The following is a 27,978-nucleotide window of genomic DNA, read 5'->3' on the forward strand; positions in this document are numbered from 1 at the left end:
AGACATATATGTGTCAGTTTTGAGATTTCGTCAAATGCCGTTGCCATGGTAACAAAATGGTCGCCGTGAAACACGGTTTTCTCATAACTCCAGTTAACATGCTCCAAACGGCCCAGAACTTCACAGGTTTGATAACGATGCAGCCCTCAACACATCTCGGCGTATTATGGGGTGTCATCAAATGCCGTTGCCATGGCGACAGATCACTCGCCATCAAACACAATGTTTATGATACTGCTGTAAATCCCATGTACGTTGTCCGATCGGCCTGAAACTTCCCACGTTTGCCAACGGCCGAGTCCTCGAGACACCTAGACACACACCTCGACTTGCGCACAACAGCCTGCGGAGCGTCGAAGACCCGCTCAACGCTGCTTGCAGCTTTAATTCTTCTTTTTTTTGCCCTGATTTGGGGATCTTTAACTACAAATAATATAAATTAAAGGTGGGGTAGGTAATTCACTTCAGAAACACTTGTTATATTCCATGGAATGCTCTTAACATCCCGATAGCAATGAATACATTAAATGCTTTGACAATAAATACATTAAAAAAAATTCATCTGTGGAAGCCGTGGCGCTGTAAAAAGCACAACCAACCATCTGAGCCGGCCCGGCTAAAATAACTGGATGGCGTACCTGCCTGTCAGCCTTCCATCTCGTGCACAAATTTATCTCGTGCCCTCATTGGTCATGTGCGCGTTCATGTGTGTTGGAGGAGGGGCTCTCTAAGGAAGTCTGAAGGAAGGGGCAGATTTCTTTCGGTTGTGTACTTTCAAATTCTAGCGCACTCAAGCTGGTTTCTCCATTCTTACCTACCCCACCTTTAAGTAGTGAGATTTGCATCGTTTTTCTCATTCATTTCAATGGGAGTTGGAATTTGAACTAGTTAAAATACCAATTTCTGATATCAGTAATTACATTTCAACTAGTCAAAATGCCAATTGTTCATATCACAAATACAATTTGAACTAGTTAAAAATCATTTTTCTGATATCAGGAATTCAATTGTTACTAGTTATAAATACAAATAGAGTTTCTGATATCAAGAATTCACATTCTAACTAGTTAACATTACATTTTTGATATCAGAAATAAACATTATTACTACTAAGAATAGATTTTTTGATATCCTCCAGAATTGAATAAAAGCTAAATCGGCTTGCCATATGGTTATGAATACAAATTTAATTGTAACTAGTAACAATTGAATTCCTGATATATAAAAAAAATGTTTTTAACTAGTTCAAATTGTATTTCTGATATCAACAATTGGCATTTCGATTAGTTGAAATTGAATTATTGATATCAGAAATTGGTATTTTTACTAGTTCAAATTCAATTGTAACTGGTTGATTTCTGATATCAGACTGATATCAGAAATACACATTACAACTATTTACAATTGTATTTCTGACAGGGGCGGACTGGCCATTGGGAATACCGGGAGTTTTCCCGGTGGGCCGGTACCGAAGTGGGCCGGTCGGCCGGTCGAGTTTCCCGGGCTGATTTTTAGTCCCAGTCCGCCCCTGATTTCTGATATCAAGAATTTGCATTCTAGCTAGTTAAAATTCAATTTTTGATATCAGAAATAAACATTATTACTAGTAAGAATAGATTTTTTTATATCCTCCAGAAATGAATAAAAGCTAAATCGGCTTGCCATACCATTTCTCTATGTTAAAACCAGGCTCTATTATTATTTAGTCAGTTATATACTTTTATATCAGGAAAACTAAACATCCGAGAGTCCAATAAATGTGAACTTTTTCCCTTTACTGGTTTCGGAGCCTTCATAGCTACGTCCTCAAAATGGAGGGCAGCCTGTCTGAAGTCTGAACTATTAGTTGTATTTAAGAACAATACTGTTTTGGTGCAGAAGTCCTCTGTAAACTGTTAAATTCCATATTATTTCAAATGTGTTGCTTTCTGAAATTGTAAACATGATAAACATCAGGTTTAAAACTAAAAGAGGTTTACAAAAAGAAACACAATTAAAGATTTTTTGAGTTTTATTTTAGTTATTCATTTAGAATTTTTGTCCAAGAGATGCCGGAGAGAGAGAGAGGAGTTTGTCCCAAAGCTTGCTGCTGTTTTTAGACCCTCCATCTGATAGGGGGGAGACTCATTTAGCTGTGAGTTTCGAGTGGGAGTGGGTAGGGTGTGATTTGGAGTTGGGCCTACATGTCTATCTTGTTTGGCGCAGTTTATCATTAACTGTTTGCACGGAACTATTTGTAAGCAGCTTGTTTCCTGACGGACACACCCAGCGGTGAGTCCTTTCAGATGGACGAAATCCATGGGAGCAACAGGTGATGCAGACTCGCAGTTGAAGGGCTTTAAAAGTTATAACTATAGGTTATAACCCACTCCCCCTCATCACTCGTTGGTTTGGAACAGCACTTAATGTTGCGAGAACACGCAAACTGAGGGGTAGTGTGTAGGTGGCGGTTTGGAATTGGGCAAAAATCCATGGAGTTAAGAATGCTAGCGGAAGTTAGCTTAGCGCGCTAGCTCCACATAGACGGTGACGGAACTTGACTACACAGCGTTCATTGCAGAAACCAAACTGTATTATTTGTCGGGGTGGGGGGGAACCGTCAAAACACACATATTTGAATGGAGTATGCGGTGTTTATTGCTTAAGAAACGTCTGGAATATCTCCCCCACGAAGCTAAGGATGTTAGCTTTCTAGCTCGAGACGGACGAGAACGTAGCCTAGCAACACAGCTTTCACTGGAGGAAAAGTTGCTGTGATTTGATAAAAACATGTCTAAAGTTGAAACGCTGAGAGCTTTTGTCAACGAGCGGCTCACTGCAGCTGCTGAGGAGATATTCGAGCTGTTCGAGAGGACGATAGCAGAGGAACTGGAGTCAACTTTAAAGGAGAATCAGCGACAACAGAAGCTACTGGACGCCCTTTTGAACCCGGAAGTCCGGCTACACAGAACAGGTTTGTCAAGTGTTATTGTTTTTCAGACGTGGGAAGTAACTAAGTACATTTACTCAAGTACCATTTTGAGATACTTGTAATTTACTTGAATACATTTCCTTTTTATGCTGCTTTGTACTTCTACTCCACTACAGTTCAGAGGTAAATGGTGTACTTTTACTCCACTACATGTTTTTAATACCTTGAGTTACTTTACAGATCTGGATGAATGATGTGAAATATAACCAAATGTTAAATCAGACTTTAGTTCCACCTGGAGTAAATTCACAAGCTACCCTGCAGTATACAAAAGCCGTGTTCACACCGGAGTACTTTTCCCCGTACTTTTCACGTTTAGTTCCGTTAGTACCCCTTGTGTCGCGTTCACACCAAAAAGAGTACTTAGTGCCGGGAACTTTTACCCCCATTTTTAGTGCCAGCTGAGAGATGGTACTTTCCTGGGGGAAAAAAGTGCCCCAGTTCTGATTGGGTGGGCGAATTGCAAACCACGCCCCGTAAAACTCTGAAATGTTTTGTAGAGCCGCCATTTTATTATCCTCGCATTAGCATTATTAGCATTAGCATTCGCCCAGCGCACAAACGCAGAGAGACTAACTTATGGCAACACAAAATAAAACATGGGAGCGGTGGAGATGAGGAGGTGTCGGCGTTCTGGCGATTGAGGGGCTCTGTAAGGAAGTGGCAGATTTTTTCCGGTTGTGTATTTTCAAATTCTAGCGCACTCAAGCTGGTTTCTCCAAAATTACATACCCCACCTTTAATGATCAATCATTATAAAACATATCATATATATTATTCTGAAATGGACCAATCTGCACAAATACGATATTACTTTATTTGTCAGATCAAGTCTGACACGATAATACACAGGGTTCCCGCGGGGTCTTAAAAAGTCTTAAATTTGATAATCTGAATTTAAGGCCTTAAAAAGGTCTTAAATATGACCAAAACAATAAGAAAGGTCTTAAATATGATTTAGAAGGTCTTAAAAATGATGGGATTTGAAAGGTACTTCTGTGTTGCGATCGCGTCTAAAATGTGTTTTGGGGGAAATGTCCGGGCTGCAAAGTAACGGTAATAGCCTTTCAGTTCCCCCCAACAATTTGTATTGAAATAAATCAACATGGAACCAGTAATCACTAACTCTGTTTCCCCCGGCCCCTTAACGGAGAACACCCAGCTAGTAACCTAGCAACCAAGCTTCAGCAAGCGGCAGTCAGAAACTCATGTCTCTTCGAATCTACTTACAAATAAATATGGGGAAGTGTAAGTTCAACCGTATTTGGTTGGAAAACATCGAATTTAGTGCTTGGTTGAAACCAGTGGAGGGGAACGTGTTTGAAGCCTGCTGCACCTTTTGCAAAATAAATTAGCGTTTGTTTGGCTAATGTAGCGTTAGCTAGTGCAGCGTTAGCTAGTGCAGCAGCTCCCGCAACAACACCGTTGGACCTCCGGGCGACGTTTGGGTCATCGACGTCAACCCTAAAAGCGGAGGTGCTGTAGTGTATACGCTAAATACCGTAGTTAAACACCAATCATACAACAGCAACGATGAAAGATTGTAGCCAAGGCAGCAGAGCTCTGAATATAGCTCTTGTTACTCTCTCTCTCTCACACACACACACACACACACACACACGGGCTGCTCGATTATGGCAAAAATCATAATCACGATTATTTAGGTCAATAATTGATATCACGATTATTAAATAAGATTATTCATTGACTTTGAAAACATCCATTTATTGAACTTTAAAACAAATAATAATTTGAACAGTATCTTTTTAACTGTTGATTACCCTGAACGTATAATTCAACTGAAAAACCAATACAAAAATAAATTAAATAAATGATATATTTAAATAAATAATATCAAAATAATAAATACCAATAAACAAGATCAACAAATATTTTGGAGCGCACTTCCACAAGCTACTAAACATATATAAATATGATAAATAAAAATAAATTAGACTAAAATTAATTAGATCAAATATGTTGTAGTGCACTGTCACAACCTAGCAAAGCTAAATAATAGGTTTTTTCGATTATGTTTTTGTAATTGTGGCAGGCCAAAATCGTAATTGCGATTAAAATACGATTAATTGCACAGCCCTAACACACACACAAGCACACACAGAGACACATACACACTTTTTGGCTAACACAGTTCTGTACTGTTATGCTGTTATGTTCAGTCATTGTTCTTATGTTGAACATGAATACATTTGATTTGTAAGTAATTATGGGACGTATTTCTTCTTTCATAGCAATTTTCCTTCATACTTTCTTGCCGTGAAATAGGTCTTAAATTCTATTCGAAGTGGTCTTAAAAAGGTCTTAAAAAGTCTTAAATTTGAGTTGGCGAAACCTGCAGGAACCCTGATACATTTTGTTGGACGAAATTATTGCGATAAATGATAATATTGTTTTATTTAAATAAATTATATAGACTCAGGCCACATTTACACGAGAACGAAACGGCTTGTATCTGCATAGTTTCTCTTACGTATAGCCCTATTATTTACACGAGGCCGTAACAAACGGACCCCACAAACGATAACGGGTCCCAAGGTGGATAGATTTCCAAACGAAACTCTCTGGGGGGTCAAACGAGTCCGTGTAATCACCTCTATACGAATATTTCCTGAAAAAATAACGATAGCCCCGCCTCTCCCCGCCTCTGCTGCTCACTGCTGTAGCATGGCCAGTAGCTACTGTCAGTAGCTACTGCTAGTGCTACTGCTACTGACCATGCTACAGATGTTAGTACAACATCTACAGCTCGACCATGCTACAGATGTTAGTGCAAAATCTACAGCTCCTCTACCACAACCATCAGCAACAAGTGGACATGGAGAATTACATGAACTACTACATGTTGCTAAATCCACCGCGGGGCATAAACAGAAGGGTAGCCATGGCAACATTGCTCCGGGCTGCTCCGGGGTCTTCTTCGCTGCTTTTGGTGTATTTTGTGGCGGAAGTTACAGCGCCACTTACAGTCCTGGCATATGTACTACAGCGTGTCCAGCGCTTTCGAGCGGTCTCATGTGGAAGTACAGCGCCACTTACAGTCCCGGCATATGTACTACAGCGTTTCCAGCGGTCTCGTTTGAACAGACACGTTAAATGAAACGAATGCATGTGAACAGAAGACTTTTTTGAAAACGCATACTGTGCATAAACGCAAACGTTCCCGTGTAAAAGCAGCCTCAGGCTGGAAAACAGAGCTCTATATCTATCTGTCTATCTATCGATCTATCTAAATATGAGCACACATTGTCGCACATTGTCTCACAAGCAAAAAAAGCGTCCTTAAAACAACAGTCAAGTGTACAGTCCTCTGTCCATACAAAGACCCATATGCCTCAACAGCCCATATCCAAATCTGTAATTCAAAGATTTCGAGCAAGGAACACCAACATGTTTGCATTGTCGGGCAAATGCATCTTTGATTGCAAACTGTCGGGAAGGTGGGGGCTCTCCATCTCCAGCTGCCGTGTTTGAGGTGGTTGTGTTTCAGGTGCAGTTTAAGGTTGGTCGTATTGCTAGCTTTTGTTGCTATCTTTTTAAAACAAATGCGACACACCGCCCGGCTCATTCAAGTCTGTAGGTTCGCCTCGTTGATTTGGCTTAAATCCAAAATATTAGGTTTTGCAACCAATTCCATTTAACTTCAAATTCCCCGTGATTAAGTCACACGTTGTCTCCTGCTTGTCTCTATATTATTCATTTGGCTGCTACGCTGTTGCACGCGGAGTGTCCTGACCTGGCTGTGTTTGAGCCCCGCCCCTCACAGCGTGCCTGGCTCTGTGTGAGCCCCGCCCCTCACAGCGCGCCGGGCCGGCAGACACAGCGCGCCGGGCTAAAATGCAGGTCACATCCTTATGTAAACAAACACGCATGTAAACGGCAATTTATCGAGGTCAGAAAAGTTATCGAGTTAATTTAAGTCAATTAATTGCTTATCGCGACAGGCCTATGTATACGAATAGGATATTAAAACACTGTGAAAGGAGAATAATGAATGACATATGTATCATCATTTGGAAATAATATGACAGTAAAATATCAGTTCAAAGTTGATGTTTTGTTAGAATAAAGTTATGTTTAATAGTTATTGGTTATGTTTATATTATTGTAACGTATACTGATCTTTATCCAATCGGCGTTGAGATTTGTATTTAGAGTTGTACGGAATTTGGTTATTCATACTTGTGTACATATTCATAATAAGTATATATTACTTGCATGGGCGTCACTTTGTTTTTAAAAGTGGTTGGGACACTTCTTTCAAATTAAACTATATTGCGCGCCACCCTTTTTTTTGGTGCACACTGATGGCGCGTCTCCACTACAGCGCGGAGCACGGTTTAAGAGGGCTGTGACGTCAGCGGCCCGTCTTTGGTTGCGTTTCCACTTGGCCTAATACCGGCCGGCGGGTCCTAATTCACAATTTTTCTGGCCTCATAAAATCGTGGTTCTAGGGCCAGAGACAACGAGGCTGAGTCGGGCTGAGTATGCTAAACTAGAGAGAGAATCGCTGGCAAGGGGGCTACAACTACAACAAGATGGACATATTTGACCGTGATTTAATTGTAATACACGTTTCAAAATGATGCCGAAGTAACAACATACTGATACCGGTTAGTAAAAACCATGAATTAATGCTTTGACAAGTCTGCAGACAGACGGCAGGCGAAAAACCTTTTAAAATGCGTGTTTTCTAAATGGAGATTGGCTAAGCTAACGCAGTATATGCTCCTACCGTCCACACTCACAACAACGGCCTATACAGACATAAATAAACCAGCGACTGTATTCACCATGACACAGACAGTCTGTGGTTTGTACTTGTTTAACTTTTGTCTAGTTTCTGAACATATATGATGAGCTGTGAGCTCTGAGTGCTAACAGCTAACGGCTGTGTTGTTTTTCTGGGGTTCTCATTGAAGATGACGTCACGGCTCCGCCTACACTGCGTTACTATAGATACTACCCCAGTTCCTAAACTGTAATGGCAATGCGCCATAAAGTGAGCCAGTCCTAACGAGGCCTAGCCATACCGAGCCAGGCCGAGCGAGGCCGTGTAGTGGAAACGTGCCATAATGTCCTTACAGTGTTTCCCCTAGGATGGAGTCATAGCAGTGGTGCTAAGGCACGTGGGCCCAGCATAATGTGAGCGCGGAGCGCGTGGAATTTTTTAGTGCGTGCGCCCCGCCAATTTGTTTCTATGTGTCTGCCAGCACAAGAAAGGCTCTTGAGGCCTAGTACCAGGGCCGGTTCTAGCCAAATTGCTGCCCTCGGCGAGATTTTATATATAAAGAATAAATGAAAAATCTCTACAAAAGACAAATACACTACAAAAACAGAAACTTATTGACATAGGTAATAGACGTCAAAATGGCTTCAAATGTATTCAGTATTTTATGAACATGTTTTAATTGGGGGGTGGACGTCACATCCTCTAGGGGGGTCCGGGGGTGTGCCAAAAAAATTTTTTTGAACATTTTAAAGTAAAATGCTTCAATCTGGTGCACTTTGAGCACACAATTACTAGAGACCTGATCTAGGGGGTACAACTCTAAAACACCCATATGAAAAAGATCGGTTTACATTTTAATAACCAAATAAGTATATGAACATAACCAATAACCTACCATAGCCAATAACAAATAAATGTAACTTATTTTATTTTTGTTGTTCATTCATATCTTATTTTACCTTAACATTTATTTATTTATGCATATTTTTGTATCTCTCCAACTTTAAACGATATTTTTGGTTTACTGTCCTATAGTATACATTGGAATGATTTCAAACCTGTTTTTATTTATCCTAATAATTATAAAGGAGTGCCTTGGAAATATGTGTTTACATAATTTGTAAACACATATTTGTTTGAGACCCACTGAGATAACTTAGACTAAAATCTAAACCCTCAGAGAGTCCTTTACCTCCCTGAGTCTCTCAGTCTGGCAGGAGAGCTCTCCTCCACCCTGGTAGTAGAAACATCTACTTTATATATCCGTTAGCGCAGCTAGCACCAGATTCTAATAACAACAGCGCCGGTACCGGTGCGCCCTCTCTCTCTCTCTCTCTCTCCCTCGCTCGCTCTCTCGCTCCCACGCTCGCACTTTGGCTGTGAGCTGCGGGCGCCTGATAAGCCAACATCCCCCACTTTCATCACTTACAGCGCCCATCGTACAGGGCAAATGAAAAGTGTAACCGGGTGTTACATTTACTTAATTATGAATGTTGTTACATCAAGGCCGAAAATTAGGATGAGCGCCAACGGTCAAAAATGTTTTTTCCCCTCCCAAAGCTACCAGCGCAGCGCCCCCCAGATCTGGCGCCCAAAAATCGTCCCTGCCAGTACATACAGTGGCAATGTCTCAAGATTTAGCAAAAATACACCTTTATTGAACATACAATAACACAAATACTACAAATCCACATAAGAAACAATCAAAAATGAAAAAGGGTCGCCACTAGCTGCGCCGCCGCTATTTGTATATAGGGGAAACACTGCCTTACTATTATCTGGCAGCACCTGCTGTGTAGACAGGATTCACAGAGTCACGCTACAGACTGTTTCGTAGGAACCATTATATAAATGTGTGGCCAATGATCTCTGCCTTTCTTATAGAGTCTTGATCACGCCCGTTCTCCACAGTGACGCAAATGCACACGCACATGTTGTGAAAACCATGTTTGCAAACCAAAGCCCTGCAGGGGTCTGGGGGGGATTCTCTTTTAACATGTAAAGTATGCATTCTGGTTCTCTTTGACAATAACACAAAGTTTACTTAAGGAAACAGGCCAAACAACATTCCCGCATGTTTCTGAGTCATTTGAGAGTCAGTAGAGTAAGGAGGCTTTTTTTTCTTTTAAAGCTGCAAAGCGGGATCAATGTTTTTTTTAAAACATTTTTAAAGTTTATTAACATCTTGACACTAAACCAGTGTTCTTGTTTATTACATTTCTTTGTGCACGCTGTTTCTCAGAACATTTACAAGTTGTGCTTTTAGAAAGTGGTGGGGACAAAATTGGCCGTCTATGGTTGTCTGACGGATTACGTTTTTTCCTCATATTAAAAACGATGTATCTCAAGATGCGTTGGAGGTAAACTGAAGGGAGAAAGGTTCTGGACATCCTTGGTCTTCCATGGTTTCCTGTTTTTGTAAAAACACATTTGTTGATACAGACATTTTCAACACAGGTCCTGATGCAGAAGAGTTCTTATGAGGCGTATTCCTCTTTATCAGATCAGAGAACATGTCCCGATGTTTGCATTCATATATATGTTTTGCAGACACTCCCTCCGACCATGTTTTGAACCATGTTCAACACCACATTTATATATTGGTTATATAAGAGTAGACACTAGGGCTGGGAATCACCAGGCTCCCCACGATACGATACTATCGCGATACGTAAGCCATGATACGATAGTACTGCGATTCTACGGTATGCTAAGTATTGCGATACGATATATTGCGATATTGCAAATCACATGGCTCATATCCATGTCCGTCTTCCCTTCCTGGTTAAAACATGTATTTGCAATATGAATAGTTTATGTGAATAACCCAATGTGTGTTCTTTGAACCTGAAAAGGAGATGGCATTGTTTGTGTTACTTTCATACATGTCTTAACCTGTTTCACACCTTCCCCCCGGTACCGGGCGGATAAACGCGTCATTTGCAGGAAACAACGTCTAAGGAATCTTAATATTGAATAAAACTATGAATGTGTTATATCCATGTAACGGGAAGAAACTCAGCTAACTGATCTTTTTAATTTTTTTTTCCAAAAAAACCCCACAATGCTAGCACTCAGCCTCTGAATTAGCCACGAGCGAAAACATGGAACGTAATGCGGCACTTAAACTCACTCAGAACTCCCTTATTACTTATCCTAGATGCACAACCAAACACTCTTTTTTGGTGTCCTGGAGACACTGAATCTACCGGTGCCCACCTCAACACTCAGTGATAAACATTCGCGACGCTCTAAACGAAAGCGTACATCATCACATGTGGAGCTAAGAAGCTAAACACGTAAATATGGCTTACCTTGGTCAAAAGTGGTCTTCAATGGCATTAAAACGATAAAAAAACGATGCTGCAGTTAATCCATAGGTTCATCCTATGTGTCTGTGCCTTCTTTGGAATTATTTCTGATAATCCATAAGCAATACAACTGCGTTTTAGTTTCCAAACTCCAGAAGGAGACATTCCTCCAGTTTGGTTTCGTTTTCCACACGCGAAGCAACCACATTTTTTCTTTACAACGTGTCTGGGTGGGAGCCTCCCCCTTCGATTCTATTGGTTCTAACGGTCACAAGGGTATGTTAACCAACCAAATCGAGCAAGGGGGGCCAGAGATAGGTCAAATCCACCCAAATGACCCCAGATGGCCCAGTTTTTGGCTAAATCTCTCTAAAAAGGTCAAATTTCACTTGTTTTGCATCAATCTTGATACAGGGTACTTATTATATGTTGTACTTTGGATTCTTAAAGCTTTTAGTCTACTAACCCATCATCCAAGGGTAGTTTTCACTATCTGTAAAAAATAATTTTTGGACGGACACTATAATTTACAGTTTTTTACTATGTAAAATCTGAATTTTCTTTAAAATAAAAAACATTTATATTGATTCTGACACTTCTACATCCAACTCACAGGTTTATCATTACTTTGAGAACAAAGATTATTAATTTAACCCTTTTAGAAGGGAAGATATGGTCATTTGTTCTGGGAATGTCATTTTCGAGCCTGAGACCTGAAAAACAGGCTCAGAGTGGAACAGGTTAACGTAACTTCCTGTTTTATATACGTCAATCTTTCGGAGGGATATGCTACAGTTTATATAAAAAAATATCGATACTTGGCATCCGTGTATTGATAAAATATCGCCACGCAAAGTATCGCGATACTATACTGTATCGATTATTTCCCCCACCCCTAGTACACACAGTGGGGAGATTTCTCATTAAATTGATAATAAATGATTGCGCGTTAACATGAAATTAGAGTCTTCTAACACACCTGCATTCATGTCATTGATCTCCACAGATACCCAGCAGCAGGAGTGTAGCCTCAGTGTTGTAAAGGAGGACCCAGAGCCCCCCCACATTAAAGAGGAAGAAGAGGAACTATGGTCCAGTCTGCAGATAGAGCAGGAAGTGGCTGATACTTTCACTTCTGTGAAGAGTGAAGAAGAGGATGAAGAGGATGAAGAGAAGGCTCAGTCCTCCTCACCGCTTCATGAAATCAAGACTGAGAATAACCGAGAGGTAGAGACAACAGAAACCGATGAAGAGGAGGGTGAAGGATCAGATCCAGATCATCCTTTACAACCAGCTACTCAATACACAAGTTCACACTCTGAGTACAAGACTGACGACAGCAGAAATTGGGAGAAACCCGATTTAAACCCTCTGCAAGACAATGAAGTACCCGGAAGTGGCATTGAGGGTGATGATGGGCGTGCTAGAAGCTTTGTGCATGAGGGGAATCTGCAGGAACACACTGGAGAGACACTTTATAGTTGCACCTTCTGTGATTTCACATCTGCGAAAAGATCAGGTTTGACCGAACACCTCAAAGTTCATAGTGAAGCAAAACCTCAAAGCTGCTCAGTTTGTCAACAAACATTTAAAAGGAGAGGAGAGTTGGCGTCGCACATGAGAATCCACTCAGGGGAGAAACCATTCAGTTGTCCTGTTTGTGGTAAAGGTTTCGCATACAAGTCTATTCTGAATAGACACTATACTGTCCACACAGGGGAGAGACGAGTCAGCTGCTCAGTTTGTAGTAAAACATTCGCAACAAGAGGCAATCTGAGAACACACCTGGTCCTCCACACAGGGGAGAAACCATTCAAGTGTAAGGTTTGTGGTAAAAGATTTGCCGACAGGTCCAATCTGAAAAAACACTCAACTGTCCACAATGGGGAAAAACCATTCAGTTGCACAGTTTGTGATAAAAGTTTCACATACAAGTCAATTCTGAATAAACACGTCCACCTCCACACAGGGGAGAAAGAATTCAGCTGTTCAGTTTGTAGTAAAACATTCGCAACACGTGGCAATCTGGGACAGCACTCAACTGTCCACTCCGGGGAGAAACCGTTCAGTTGTACGCTTTGTAGTAAATCCTTCACCCACAAATCAAGTCTGAGAAAACACTTGATTGTCCACACGGGGGAGAAACCATTCAGTTGTTCAGTTTGTGGAAAAGACTTTGCACAAATGACAAATCTGACACAACACTCAATTGTCCACTCTGGCCAGAAACCATTCAGTTGTACGGTTTGTGGTAAAGGCTTCACCCACAGGTCCAATCTGAGACAACACGCAACTGTCCACAGCGAGGAGAAACCATACAGCTGCTCAGTTTGCAAGACAGGTTTCACTCGGGTGTTCAATTTAAATAAACACAAGTGTGCTGGTGAGAGAAGCAAAAAAGAGTGAAGTTGCAGAGATGTTTTTCAAGTTTTTTTTGCTGCTGATATGTTTAATAGAGTGGTGCAGGAATGAGTCCTAAAACCCTGAAGTGAGTTAGCATTTTACCACTTCCTGTTCCCTCGTCTCAGAGCAAATGGGTTTTTTGAACATGTTTTTGGAAAATATCTGGAAGTAAGGTCTGTGGTTGACACAAATTTAAGAGACGGATCACGTTTTGTTCTACGACATTAAATCCATCAGCAGTGACCCAACTGGTGATTTCTGAAGAGTTGACGTGTCTGAAAAACGATGGTTGTTACCAAGTGGCTGAATAGGACTACAGAAGTTGTGGAGGTCGTTGTACGTCATTACGCCGAACACGTAAACACTCCTCTAAGTTAGTTTGCCCTGTTCTGCTTGAAAGCAAGAACCTGCCTCCTGCAAAGTGTTCAAACAAACGCTTCAACTCGTAACATTTAGAATCTGTATGTTTGAATATGGATCTGAAGTTGTCGTGAAGTTGAAGTCGTGCTGCTGTACTCGGCTGTAGTTCCTTTATAGCATAACGTTAGCATTTCGCTTCTGGCCATTAGATTTATGATTCAAAAATGATAAAAGTAGGGTAGACATGTGGAGATTATCCGGCTGAACAAAACGTGCATTTATCAAACAGGTTCGTTTTCCACAGATCTTATTTTTTACAATATTAATTAATATTTTTGTCGAGGGAACCCTTGAGCAGCTTCCTTCCGGGTCGGCCTACAAAAATACGTCTTCCCTGCACCGCTCTATGGTGTTGGGTTATACATGTTGTGTGAGTTGAGCGTATGGTGTTGGGTTATACATGTTGTGTGAGTTGAGCGTAAATAAAGAATCGCAGAAATTCAATCTTGATGGTTTTCTTGTTTTTACTTTGCCTTTACTTTACTAGTCAGTTCAATCAACAGAGCAGTACAAAGAATAATGGAAATGTAATTACACACCGTTATGTTAATGGGAATATTATTTAGCCTTTGCAACCATTTGCATGCACTAAAACCTATAGAATACACTAGAGGAGAGGGAAAACCCCAAAAAGCATGATAAGGCCTCTTTAAGACACAACATGTCCTTTTTTTGTGATCACTTCTCAATTCAACAACTTATATTCATTACACGCTTAACCTGTTAAGCCCGAGAGACCCCGGTACCGGGGTACTGCCGCAACATCTTGCAGGAAACAGTGTCTGAGGGCATGTTCATTTAATAAAAGTATGAATGTTTTATATCCATGTAACTGGAAGAAACTCATCTAACTGATCATTTTTATTTATTTTTCAAAAGAAAACCCACAATGCTAACACTGAGCCTCTGAATTAGCAACGAGCGAAAAATGCTAACACCTTACTGCACCGGTATTTATCTTTTCACCACATCCAACACATCGATTCACATCGTGAGGTGACACAGAATCTATTGACACCGACATTACCACTGAATTATACGTATTTGCGACGTTATAAGCAAAAACGGACATCAAAACAGGTGACGCTAGGTAGCTAAAAATGCTAACATTTTTACCTTGGCTCTGTAGTCTCTCCAAAGTGGTCTTCAATGGCATTAAAACGATAAAAACACTGCTGAAGTTAATCCATAGGTTAATCCAATGTGTCTGTGTCCCTTTGAAATGATTTCTGATAATCCATAAGCATTAAAACTGCTTTTCCGTTTCCAGATGTCAAAGCTAGAGATAGGTTCACTCTGATGCAAAATTACATGCGCGAAGCCCCCACCTTTTCTCTTCACAACGTGTGTCTGTGGGGGACTCCCCCTTCGATTCTATTGGCTCTAACGGTCAGAAAGAGGTGTCAACCATCAACATCGAGCAAGGGGGGCCAGAGATATGGAAAATCCACCCAAATGACCCCAGAAGTGGTTTATTTTTGCTAAATCTCTCTAAAAAGGTAAAATGTCACTTGTTTTGCATCAATCTTGATACAGGGTACTTATTATATGTTGTACTTTGGATTCCTAAAGCTTTTAGTCTACTAACCCATCATCCAAGGGTGGTTTTCACTATAAGTAAAAAATTATTTTTGGACGGACACTATCATTTACAGTTTTTTACTATGTAAAATCTGAATTTTCTTTTAAATAAAAAACATCTATATTGATTCTGACTTTTCTACATCCAACTCACAGGTTTATCATGACTTTGAGAAAAAAGATTATTAATTTAACCCTTTTAGAAGGAAAGATATGGTCATTTGTTCTGGGAATGTAATTTTCGAGCCTGAGACCTGAAAAACAGGCTCAGGGCTTAACAGGTTAAGGAAATTAGATTTTGAATTTGATGGATGTAGAAATTAATAGCGTAGGTGGAGCAGTCTCTCTTTTTCAATTAATCTCTTCTTGGAAACCTTTATATATATATATCTTTATAAATGGAGCAGTATTACTCAGCTCATTTGCTTACAAGGGCTAGTCCTGGGATTTTGTTGGGAGAGAGGGGAGGGGAGGAGAGGGGAGAGGTGACACCCTCTTCATCCCACCTGTGAGGCAGCCCAGTTTTCCCACTGACTTGTTGGTGCTGGTTAATCATTCCTCATCTCTCCCCTCCCTCACTCAGACTTTAGCAAACCTCCTCATTTGGACAGGAGCTCCTCGTGTTGTCAGACATGTGGAGGATTATCCCCTTTTTGTTCCTCGTGCTTTGCGGTCCGGTTCTCGGCGGGCCGCAGACAAACTTCCACGGAAACATGACGGACCAGGAGCTGTTCTGGGGAACCGACCAGTACGACTTCTCCGTGGTGGTTCCTGCCGCCGGCCTCGAGTGTTTCTGGCACTTCGCTCACCGCGGAGAGAGGTTCTACCTGAGCTTCATGGTGAGGCCTCGACACGAGAGGAATGTTTCAACGTTTACTTTCAAAGCCTCTGAAAGTGAGGTTTTTAAAAAGCCTTTGAGCAGTTCAGACCATGGTGGAAAGGAGCAGGGAGAAGGACGTCTTATTTTAACCCGTACTCAAAGGTAGCTGGTGTTTCATCACAGCTGTCAGTAACACACTTTCACAAAAAGCAAAACATAATAAGACTGGCTTTTTATTATTGTTTTAGAGGCACAAAATACACAAATATGATCCTTAAAATGAGCATCATGCCCTCGCTAAACATAGGGAAGCTTTAAATGGGGAAGAGAGATTCTACCTGAGCTTCATGGTGAGGCCTCGACACGAGAGGAATATTTCAACGTTTACTTTTACTTTTAACGCCTCTGAAAGTGAGGTTTTTAAAAAGCCTTTGAGCAGTTCAGACCATAATGGAAAGGAGCAGGGAGAAGGACGTCTTATTTGAACCATTACTCAAAGGCAGCTGGTGTTTCATCACAGCTGTCAGTAACACACTTTCACAAAAAGCACAAAACAAAACAACCTCTTCAGATTGGCTTTTTATTATTGTTTTAGAGGCACAAAATACACAAATATGACTGTTAAAATGAGCATCATGCCCTCTCTAAACACAGAGAAGCTTTAAACGGAGAGGTTGTAGGGTAAGTAAATCCAAATGGTCAATCAGTTTGGGAGCACACGTGTTTTATGTGAGATATTTATGGACAAAGTGGACATTTTAACCTGAATACATTTACAAAATGTATGTTTTTTTTAATCATCTTTCATGGCACGTCTTTGCTTTAAATGTATATATATATATATATTCGTGAAATCTTGAACACATGGTAGCACATGGTCGTCAAAATCGAAATTGTGCATCAGTTTTTGAGCAAATCATATTATGAGCGACATAACATGTGCAAAGTTGTCATTTTATACTGAATATCACATTTCTGCCAAATATTGCTATGTAAATGATATCTTTGTTATTGTCTTTATGTATCTTGTCTCGCTCTGTAAATCACTTTGGGCTGCATCTTGCTTGAAATGCGGTGTATAAATAAAGTTATTATTATTGTTGTTGTTATTGTCTGTGTGCAGGTGCAGTGGGTGACGGGCGTCGGCCATGACAGGCACCTGTCCGTCACTGTGAACGCTCCCAGCAGCCTCATCATGGCGACTGTGGATGACGCAAAGGGTCAGATCAACTTTGAGACCGAGGAAACAGGTAGACACACACACACACACACACACACACACACACACACACACACACGGGCACACATACACACACACACACACACACACACTTGTATCTTTCTCTGTCAACTTTTCTATGTTATATTTCATGTTTTCATGTTTTAGTTGGAATGCTGATACAGCATTCCACTATATGTTATGCTACGGACGAAAAGTTTATTATTATTATTCCGTCCAATTATTTTGTCCGTCTTCTCCTCCCACATTCAACATCGCAGAAACTCCGTTCAAACATCAAAACGTTCAGCTCGGTCGGGAATCGACTGCTATTACTTTTATCATTCATAACTTTCATAATTCCAGAGATACATCCCATAATACATCACATTTTAACCATTGAAGTCAATGGAGATATTCTTCAGACTTCAACAAATCTTCATGCGACTTCAACTGCTAACTGTTCATTCATACTTTCACTCAGAAACCTCATTCCAACTTTAAAATGTTACACATTTTTCTGACATTATTCGTGTAACACAACTTTTAAATCTGATTCTTACTTTTAGAGATATTAAACATTGTTCAGACCTTGTTAAAGAGGTTTTCTTCAGATTTTAACATTAACTAGAGTGCGTGATGTCACAGCTAGAGGGTAAGAAATCTTGAAATGTGCCTTCATATCTTTTTTTTAAACTGCCATAATTCCCAAACCCTACATTCCTGAGACATCATTTTTCATGACAAACGTAGGAAAACATCTCGTAGCTTGAAAAATGACAAATAATTAAGCAAAAATAATTAAACAAAATGCCTCTTGAGGGCATGAAGTGACAAAAACGTTCAACATGTCTCCATTAAAGCCCATTGTAATTTCAGGCAGATATTTCCTCACAGCAGCAGCCGCACACCTTTAGTTAAACTGCCAAAAAGGTCACATTATTAACTCGAAAGTACACAAAAATTACACTTCAGATACTCAACTTCCTTGACATGCTTCACGTTTTGAAATTTCACAGATATCTGTTATCGTTCTTCCACAAAACGTTCACATGTAAGAGGTTCATCTCTCATTCAGAACAATGCAAACCTTTGATCTTTTCATAGCTCGTTAGCTCAACTATAAACACCTGTGTAATGGAACACGATGATGTCATCACTCCAACTGACAGCAGTCAGTGAAACACAGTGAAACACGATGTCGATGTAACTCCAATGGACACGGTCCGATCGTCCCCAAACTTCGCTTGTATATCACCGGTCCATGCCTCAACAGCTCTACGCCAAATCTGAGATCTCACCATAGGCTGTTTCCATGGAAACGCATCCCTCGCCATAAAACACGATGTTGTCGTGATACCTATGCAAATGATCCAAACACCACCACACTTCAGATGACAGTTAATGGTCCAGCACTCAACATGTCTATATACCATTAGTGAGTTTTCCTCAAAAGCTGTTGCCATGGCAACGCATCCCTTGCAATAAAACACAATATTGCTTTAACTCCTATGAAAAGTGTCAAAAAGTGCTAAAACTTCACATGTGTGCTAACAGTCCAGCCGTGAAGACATCTACGGGACATGCCGTTGCCATGGCAACACAATGCCCGCCATGAAACACGGTTTTCTCATAACTTCAGTGAAAATGCTCCAAATGGCCCAAAACTTCACAGGTTTGGTAATGATGCAGCCATAAAAGCATCTAAGCGTATTATGGGATGTCATCAAATGCCGTTGGCATGGCGACAAATCATTCGCCATCAAGTTAGTTCAAAAGTTTGCATTTCAAATATTCTGCTGCTTTTCCAAGCCTTTTTACTTTTTTTTCTTCTCTCATCACACATTCAAGCCCCCAGTGTTCATGTATCATTTCAATCTAAATTCTTCACTTTCTTCTTACACATTACATTTCAGCATAGCAGTTTAGCGTCAGATTTTCAGCATAAAGCATTCCCACTAGCAATTTCTTCAGGAATTGCATTCTCTAGTTATTCAATGATGTGCAATGCCTTTTTTAACATGCTGATGTGACAGAGAAACACTGTCCCAATGTGGGATCAATAAAGTAAATAAAGGAAATCCTATATTATACTTAAATATAACGTCAAGGTTTATTTGAGTATCTCCATTTTCTGCTTCCTATTCTTTCACTTCAATACTTTTTTGAGGCAGATTTGTTTCTTTTTACTCCACTAAACTATGTCTGATTTTTTGTTAATCTGCAGAACAAATCCATGTTTAGGTTTTTTTATGGATTAATAAAGAACATTATTGATTAGTGTATAGATTAAGACAAGGCATGTTTATTTATACATCACATTTCAACAACAAGGCTTCACAATGACATACAAAAAAGTTGTTCCAGTTATAATACACATAAAACAGACGTTAAAGAGACATAGAATAGACATTTAAAAAGGCTAAAATAGAAAATGAGAAGTATAAAATACATAATAAAGAATAAAAGTTGCAGTGCTGTGTAGGATAATAATAATTCTTTGATTTAATAAAAGACAGCAGCAAGTATTTTAAGAACAAGCCCTTCCTTTACCAGGTGCAGCATTAAGGCTATCACTTTGACTGAAGAATCATTTCAATATTTTATACATAATATATCTTATATAATGTTATGTCTCTACAGGTTTCTATCAGATGTGTTTCAGCAACTTCCACAACCACTTCGGCACCATGCAGGTGTTCCTCAGCTTCGGCGTTTACTACGACGGATACAAAGACCCCGACAAGACCAAAGAGGAAAAGAAGAAGAAGAAAGAGGAGGCCAGCAAAGACCTCAACAACACACTGAGTGTCATAGAGGTACACACACACACACACACACACACATACACATACACATACACATACACATACACATACACATACACATACACATACACATACACACACACACACAGACACAAATAGTACTATAGTGCTGTAGTTCCTTTATAGCCCAAAATTAGCCGCCTTTAGCTTAGCGGTGGTGACGTGAAGTCATGTGACCGTGCTGTAGTTCCTTTATAGCCCAACATTAGCCTCCTTTAGCTTAGTGGTGGTGACGTGAAGTCATGTGACCGTGCTGTAGTTCCTTTATAGCCCAACATTAGCCTCCTTTAGCTTAGCGGTGGTGACGTGAAGTCATGTGACCGTGCTGTAGTTCCTTTATAGCCCAACATTAGCCACCTTTAGCTTAGCGGTGGTGACGTGAAGTCATGTGTCCGTGCTGTAGTTCCTTTATAGCCCAAAATTAGCCTCCTTTAGCTTAGCGGTGGTGACGTGAAGTCATGTGACCGTGCTGTAGTTCCTTTATAGCCCAACATTAGCCTCCTTTAGCTTAGTGGTGGTGACGTGAAGTCATGTGACCGTGCTGTAGTTCCTTTATAGCCCAACATTAGCCTCCTTTAGCTTAGCGGTGGTGACGTGAAGTCATGTGACCGAGCTATAGTTCCTTTATAGCCCAACATTAGCCACCTTTAGCTTAGCGGTGGGGACGTGAAGTCATGTGACCGTGCTGTAGTTCCTTTATAGCCCAACATTAGCCACCTTTAGCTTAGCGGTGGTGACGTGAAGTCATGTGACTGTGCTGTAGTTCCTTTATAGCCTAACATTAGCCACCTTTAGCTTAGCGGTGGTGACGTGAAGTCATGTGACCGTGCTGTAGTTCCTTTATAGCCCAACATTAGCCACCTTTAGCTTAGCGGTGGTGACGTGAAGTCATGTGACCGTGCTGTAGTTCCTTTATAGCCCAACATTAGCCACCTTTAGCTTAGCGGTGGTGACGTGAAGTCATGTGACCGTGCTGTAGTTCCTTTATAGCCCAACATGTTTGTAGTTCTAATGACAGCAGCAGTAATACCTGTAATATTTGTTGCAGGGTGCGACTCACAAATTGGAGAACCACGTCTTCCACATGTTCCGCTACTACAACTTCGGCCGCATGAGGAAGAGCGCAGACTTCTTCCTGCTGCTGTCCAACTCGCAGTACGTCACCTGGTGGTCGCTCTTCCTCAGCCTCCTCATCGTCACCTCGGGCTACCTGCAGCTCCTCTTCCTCAAGAGACTCTTCATCACCAAGAGCGGCACCAAGGAGGAGAAGCCTCGCTGCTGACAGAGGCACGAAACAACAGATCTGTCATCTAAAAGGTTCTTTTGTATTTAAGATAACTATCAGATAACTGCATCCATAAAAAAAGAGAACCCAGGTCTTAATGTATTTACTGTAAACCGGTTTAAGTGTAGTTCTGGTGTTTATCTACTTCTACTTCTTTACAAAGCACGAATAAACTTGATAAAAATACATACGTGAGCCGTTTGTGATGTTTTGTACACATTTTGTTGCCTTCCCTTTGCTTAAAGAGGCCCTATTATGCTTTTGGGGTTTCCTCTTATAGGTTTGTGTGCATGTAAATGGTCTGCAGAGGCTAAAGTTCAGTTGTTGGGGTTTTCTCTCCCTTGTGGTTTCTTATATGAAGCTCAAGTTCAACCAGGAAGACCGTCTTTATATCCAGTCATTCACATATTTCCATCTCACTCCAATCAGCGATCGGGGGGCGTTCACTCCCCCTTCGTCTCTATTCCCACAAGCCAATCAAAGCGCAGTGTGCAACCTTTAAATCTGCTCTCCCCCTCCTGACAGCTGTCATTCTGTGCTTTTAAATTGGGTTGTTTTTATTTTCTTGTGTTTTATATTGTTTCTACATCATGTAGGAGAGTTTTTTCAGTCTGTGGCTATAAGTATGGTTTTATTGTCTCGTGTTTTTACATTAGTTTTTTGTCCTATCGGTTTTGTCTAAATGTATTTCTGCTGCTTTTTATACATCTATTGATGCACAGCACTTTGGTCAACTCTGTTGTTTTTAAATGTGCTATATAAATAAAGTTAGATTGGCTTGCAGGTAACTCAACGCAGCCGTCCTCCAAATCCAGGGTCAAGCTGAAACCTCTCCTCTTCAGACCTCCATCAATCCCTTCATGCCTTCATCATCACCACCAGAGTCTAGACCCCCTCAGTTTCCCCCTCCTAAATGATACTCCACCCAGTCTCACAAAAAAACGTTGGTCCACACGGCAAAACGTAGTATATTCACAAATAACCCTCTCAAGATGTGACATGGATACAATATTTGTTCCTATTCATGTCTAATGACCAGTGTCCGTGTCACGTGATCGCAAACTTTCCCAGTGAGAAAAAAAATAATGGCCGACACCCGATTTCTTTTGAATCCTAAATTGTAGGATAGTTTGGCCGTTAAAATGCTTTTTGATTACATTTATAGCGAGAAGTTTATATTGTACTAATGGAATAATCTACGTCCAGACCAAAAAAAAACAGGTGTGCAGGTTGTCCATGTTTGTATCCCCTTTTTAAAACATTAATAGTACAAAAACATTTAAAATGATAGACAAACAAATGGTTGAAATCACAGCACAAAACAACAACACACATAAAAAGGTTGGTCAGTTAGGGAAGAGTACACGGTTTCAAACTTTCCATGTACGTTAAAAATGGTTGCCATGTCCTATAAAATGTACGAGTGGAGCCACCCAAAGTACACTTTATTTTCTCCATGTGTAGAAACTACATAAGCTCTGTCACCCACTGGACATGAGTGTGAGACGCCTCCAGCTTCCACCTCATAAGTATACGTCGCCTAACAATTAGGGAAGCAAAAGCGTTTGAATAATGTCTGGAAAGGACAATGTCGTCCGGGACTACTCCAAACATCTGTGTATTCTTGGCAATACATATATATTGTTACATCAAAACAAATCTCTCCTGATTGAAATATGTTGTCAAGCGTATGGCATTGAGATATAGAAATTGTACTTGCAATGATATGAACTAATCACTGAATGACTTTCATGAAACCTGGAACAAACAGCGTGCAGGATTGTGCTTTCTCTGATATGTTATCAGGCATTTGTAAATGGTTAATCATTCTTTTGTCCGCTGATATCTGAGCGTTAGCAGCAGCTGCTCCACAGTGATCTTTGATGCATTAAATAATGTAGTAATTAGTAATACGTTTAGTCATACATCACATTTCAACAACAAGGGTTCACAATAACATTAAAAAACGTTGTTCCGGTTATAATAAAATGCCATAAACATTGTTTCTTAAAACAGACGTTGAAGAGCGATAGAATAGACATTTAAAAAGGCTTGAATAGAATATGATGGGTATAAAATACAAAAATAAAAGTTACAGATATGTGTAAGATATTAATAATTATTTGATTTAATAAAAGGCAGCGGCAAGTATTTTAAAATAAGCTCTTCCTTTACCAGTTGCACATATTGCATTTCAATATGTTGTATGTTAAGGAATAATTCTTCTAGATATCTAACCTTTTGCTCTGTGATGTTTTATGATATACTCTGACGTCTGTTATCTCCTTTAAGGAAAGGCATTGGTGCCATATGTGTTGTTGTTACCAGTTTGTGACCGGTCAACTTGTCTGGCACGAATGGTAATTGTTGTGAGAACACTGAGGCACTTCCTTATCGGTGTTTGTGGACTCTAAGGTGTGAAATCTTTGAGGCCATGAGTGTCGGACGCAGGTGGTTCAGTGTTCCCAGCTGTTTAGTCTACTCCTTCAGAGATGTTGATTTCTCTCTGTGAACCAGTTAAAAGGTCTAGCATAGAGAGAGGCTCTTCAGAATTGACGTGGCAACTCTCCCGTGAAGTCAGAACCTCTGACTCGTGACTTGTGATGTGAATCCTCCGGCCGATACTCTGAATAAACCCATCAGTGTTTGACATCAAAGCTCCAACTCTCACCGTGTCTCCTTCCTGAGTCGGTGACTCCCACTGCATTGCTACACAGAAGTTTCCCCCACATTGTATATAATATATCTAACATAATATAATCACCGTCTGTGATTGTGCTTTCTTTGATATGTTATCAAGTGTTTGTATATGGTTAATAATTCTTTTTTCTCAGCTGATATCTGAGTGTTCGCAGCAACTGCTCCACAGTTTTCTGCAGTCATGTTGTTCATCACTGCTCTTCTGTTAGCGTTGATCTCTCAGAGTGTCTGGAGCAGGAAGTCAGAGCCGTCGCTCCACGAGTCCGACGTAGGGTTATTCAAAGGATCCGACAAATATGACTTTGCTGTGGAGGTTCTAGCTGCAGGAGAGGAGTGTTTCTGGCACTTTGCACACCAGAGTGGAAGCTTCTACCTGTCCTACCTGGTGAGAGCTTTTACCATTAACCTGCACTAATGACTGTTTTTTTTAAATATATTTTATTGAGCATTAAAAGTACAAAATATACGATAACACTTTATCTTAAGGTACACTTATTCAACATCAACTAGTTGCAAATTAACATAATAATTTCAGGGAGTTTGTTCCAGATATTTGGAGCATAATAACTGAACTTGGTACATTTACTCTAGTGCAAATTACTGTGTGTACTTTTACTTTAAGTACATGTGGATGCTGATACATTGTAATTGTACTTAAGAGACTGAATGCAGGACTTTTAATGTAACATTTACTTGTGGTATTTCTATTTGTACTTTAGTTTAATATCTGAATATCTCCAGGCTTATCACTCTGACTGTCAAGGTGAACCGGTTTGACTTTGAAACATGTGATCAGGATCAGTGTTCCCATACCGGCAGAAATACTGATAACATGTCAAAAAGTAAAAAGTCATTCAAGGTGAAATACAAAAGGATTAGCATAACAATGTACTTTAATTATTGGAACTTGTGTATTAGGATGTCAACAACCTGGTGGAGTAAAAGTGGAAGAATTTTATAGCATAAAGTGGAAATACACCAAGATTCGAAGGTTTTATTGTCATATGCACAAAGCTACAGTGTAGAAATGGCAATTAAATTATTCTGACCTGAGCTCCTCCAACAATGCAACATATATAATAAAATACAAAAATACAAAATAAAAAGTAGTGCAAAAAAGTCCACATTGCTGTATTTGTACTTGTACTTCAAAGGCTCTGAATACAACTTGTGGACTTGTTTAATATGTGCTCTCAGGTGCAGTGGGTGACGGGGATAGCCATCGATCACCGGCTGTTTGTGACGGTAAACTCACCGCAGGGCGACCTCATGGTTTCTGAAAACGCCCCCGTCGGTCAAATGAACTTCCAGACCGAGGTGACAGGTAGGACCATCAGAAAAAATGTCATACTATACTGACAGACGTGTGTATCACAGCATCCAGTTAAAGACTACTACAAAATAAAGGAACTACAGCACGGTCACATGACTTCACGTAACCACCGCTAAGCTAAAGGCGGCTAATATTGGGCTATAAAGGAACTACAGCACGGTCACATGACTTCACGTCACCACCGCTAAGCTAACGGTGGCTAATGTTGGGCTATAAAGGAACTACAGCACGGTCACATGACTTCACGTCACCACCGCTAAGCTAAAGGCGGCTAATGTTGGGCTATAAAGGAACTACAGCATGGTCACATGACTTCACGTCACCACCGCTAAGCTAAAGGCGGCTAACGTTAGGCTATAAAGGAAACTATGGCACGGTCACTGCTCATTCCTTTTAAAATATAACACGTCTATCCGTGTCATAAATAAATGATAAATATATATAAGAGGGCGTGTCTGCATTGCTACAGAAAGATTACATTCCAAACCCAGGAATCAGCTCTACAAGCACATACCAACAAGCACGGCATTATTTGTTTTACAAGCAAGAATTACATTTAGAAGTCTCTGAAGCTAATCACAGATTCCTCCCATCAGGTTTTTACCGGATGTGTCTCAGGAACCACAACCAGTTCGGAGCCATCAGGGTGTTCCTGAACTTTGGCGTCATCTACGAAGGCTTCGAGAAGATGAAGATGGAGACGGAGGAAGGGGAAATAGTCCTCAACAACACTTTGGCCGGTATTGAGGTATTTAAGTCAGTTCGGGATTTTGTACTTCATTTTGTTTGGCATGCTCCAATCAATTTAACTCCGCAAACAAGCTTCCATGCTCCTATTGGCTAGCGCTCCGACACATTGTACGTGATAGGCTAAGGGGATGTGGGACATCTCTAAGTGGTTGACCAATCACAACAGAGCCGGCCAGCTAACCAATCATTACATTACATTACATTACATTACATTTAGCTGACGCTTTTATCCAAAGCGACTTACAATAAGTGCATTCGACCAGGAAGATACAAACTTGAAGAAAACAGAATCATATAAGTACATCAGGTTTCATAGAGCCAAAACATTTCAAGTGCTACTCAACTGGCTTTAGATAAGCCAGTCCTTTATTAGTATATAAGTGCTCTGTTAGCAGTTCTCTGTTAGTAATTCTATCGCTCGAAGTGGAGTCGAAAGAGATGAGTTTTCAGTCTGCGCCGGAAGATGTGCAAGCTTTCTGCTGTCCTGCAATCAGAGCAGACTGGGCTCTGGTTTCAGACAGAGGGTGAAAAGAGGTGCTGCAGCACAGGCAGTATGAGAAAAATAAAGAGCTTTTTGAACATTAAAGCATGGAGACATGTCACAGTAGAAACACTAAATACAAAAAAAACTTATCTCTGACACGATATTACCCGGAATAATATGCTCAAACTTAATCCAAATCGCTCGTTTAAGAAACTACCTGCAGCTATTGGATTCACTTTTTGGGTTAATTGTACCTTCAATATCATTCAAATATGTCTCTAAGTCAGGGGTTGTCAGGGATCTTTTTGATAGAAAAAGGGGGCAAACGGTTTGAAATGGCTGATTTACTGATTTTTCATGCTACGACAATATATACCATGTTTGGTTTTAGGAGAGTGTGCAGAAGCTCCAGAATCAGATCTTCCACATGTGGCGTCATTACAACTTCGCCCGCATGAGGAAAGGGAAAGACCACTACCTCCTGCAGTCCATCTTCAACTACGTCACCTGGTGGTCGGCGACACAAAGCCTCGTCATCATCGTTTCTGGATATCTGCAGCTCTTCGCCATCAAAAGACTCTTCAAAACGAACTCCGGCGGACCGAGATGCTGAGAGCAGAACGTCCACACTTCTCCTAAATCACTGCTTCAACCCCTTTGCATGATTTCTACTTGTTAGATCAGACTTTAAAGGTCCCCTATTATACTGTTTCTCATCAATATATCACAGGTCTCAGATATATACAGAGCCTGTCTCTGGTTGGCTGAAACACCAAACAGATCATTGCAGCATTACCCATAATCCCCTCTGTTTCAGCCCTGTTTCCAAAGTGCTGATTCTCTGTCTGTTACTTTAGATGAAAATAAGGAGCCCCTCCCCACGCCCCTCTGAGAGACATCTGGTTAAAAAGAACTCAATGGTGCTCTAGGAGGAGATTCAGGTGATAAGGAGGGGGTGGGGGGTTACCTTGGTTGCTGATTGGCTAATGGTTACACAAGACAAAACATCGTGATGACATCATAAAGTGACCAAAATCTGATCAGCTAATTTTCAGACAGGTTTTTATAGAAATGGATCAGGACAAAAAGAGAGAGAATCTTTGTTCCTGAAACTTTCAGAGTC

The 27,978-nt window shown here is 40.5% G+C and overlaps 3 protein-coding genes across 3 annotated transcripts; all 3 read left to right on the forward strand.

Annotated features, from left to right (window-relative positions):
- Positions 1 to 2,278: 2,278 nt before the first annotated feature.
- LOC117479809 (gastrula zinc finger protein XlCGF57.1-like) lies at positions 2,279 to 13,522 on the forward strand. Its single transcript, XM_034126901.1, has 2 exons — positions 2,279 to 2,953; positions 12,039 to 13,522. The coding sequence occupies exons 1-2, from the start codon at positions 2,770 to 2,772 to the stop codon at positions 13,436 to 13,438; spliced, it is 1,584 nt and encodes a 527-aa protein (XP_033982792.1). The 5' UTR covers positions 2,279 to 2,769; the 3' UTR covers positions 13,439 to 13,522.
- Positions 13,523 to 15,891: 2,369 nt separating this feature from the next.
- Positions 15,892 to 21,774, forward strand: LOC117479810 (transmembrane emp24 domain-containing protein 6-like). The gene is made up of 4 exons (XM_034126902.1): positions 15,892 to 16,275; positions 17,380 to 17,506; positions 20,119 to 20,294; positions 21,352 to 21,774. The coding sequence occupies exons 1-4, from the start codon at positions 16,069 to 16,071 to the stop codon at positions 21,583 to 21,585; spliced, it is 744 nt and encodes a 247-aa protein (XP_033982793.1). The 5' UTR covers positions 15,892 to 16,068; the 3' UTR covers positions 21,586 to 21,774.
- Positions 21,775 to 24,469: 2,695 nt separating this feature from the next.
- LOC117479800 (transmembrane emp24 domain-containing protein 6-like) lies at positions 24,470 to 27,566 on the forward strand. Its single transcript, XM_034126884.1, has 4 exons — positions 24,470 to 24,673; positions 25,486 to 25,612; positions 26,218 to 26,369; positions 27,247 to 27,566. The coding sequence occupies exons 1-4, from the start codon at positions 24,470 to 24,472 to the stop codon at positions 27,466 to 27,468; spliced, it is 705 nt and encodes a 234-aa protein (XP_033982775.1). The 3' UTR covers positions 27,469 to 27,566.
- Positions 27,567 to 27,978: the final 412 nt, after the last annotated feature.

The sequence above is a fragment of the Trematomus bernacchii genome, unplaced genomic scaffold (assembly GCF_902827165.1).
Source record: "Trematomus bernacchii unplaced genomic scaffold, fTreBer1.1, whole genome shotgun sequence".
Taxonomy (NCBI): domain Eukaryota; kingdom Metazoa; phylum Chordata; class Actinopteri; order Perciformes; family Nototheniidae; genus Trematomus; species Trematomus bernacchii.

Excerpts from the sequence above, each read along its gene's own strand:
- LOC117479800 (XM_034126884.1), top strand. The coding sequence starts at position 24,470 with ATGTTGTTCATCACTGCTCTTCTGTTAGCGTTGATCTCTCAGAGTGTC. Across the intron at positions 24,674-25,485 it reads GCTTCTACCTGTCCTACCTG|GTGCAGTGGGTGACGGGGAT; the intron begins GTGAGAGCTTTT and ends ATGTGCTCTCAG. Across the intron at positions 26,370-27,246 it reads ACACTTTGGCCGGTATTGAG|GAGAGTGTGCAGAAGCTCCA; the intron begins GTATTTAAGTCA and ends GTTTGGTTTTAG.
- LOC117479810 (XM_034126902.1), top strand. The coding sequence starts at position 16,069 with ATGTGGAGGATTATCCCCTTTTTGTTCCTCGTGCTTTGCGGTCCGGTT. Across the intron at positions 16,276-17,379 it reads GGTTCTACCTGAGCTTCATG|GTGCAGTGGGTGACGGGCGT; the intron begins GTGAGGCCTCGA and ends GTCTGTGTGCAG. Across the intron at positions 20,295-21,351 it reads ACACACTGAGTGTCATAGAG|GGTGCGACTCACAAATTGGA; the intron begins GTACACACACAC and ends TATTTGTTGCAG.
- LOC117479809 (XM_034126901.1), top strand. The coding sequence starts at position 2,770 with ATGTCTAAAGTTGAAACGCTGAGAGCTTTTGTCAACGAGCGGCTCACT. Across the intron at positions 2,954-12,038 it reads AGTCCGGCTACACAGAACAG|ATACCCAGCAGCAGGAGTGT; the intron begins GTTTGTCAAGTG and ends TGATCTCCACAG.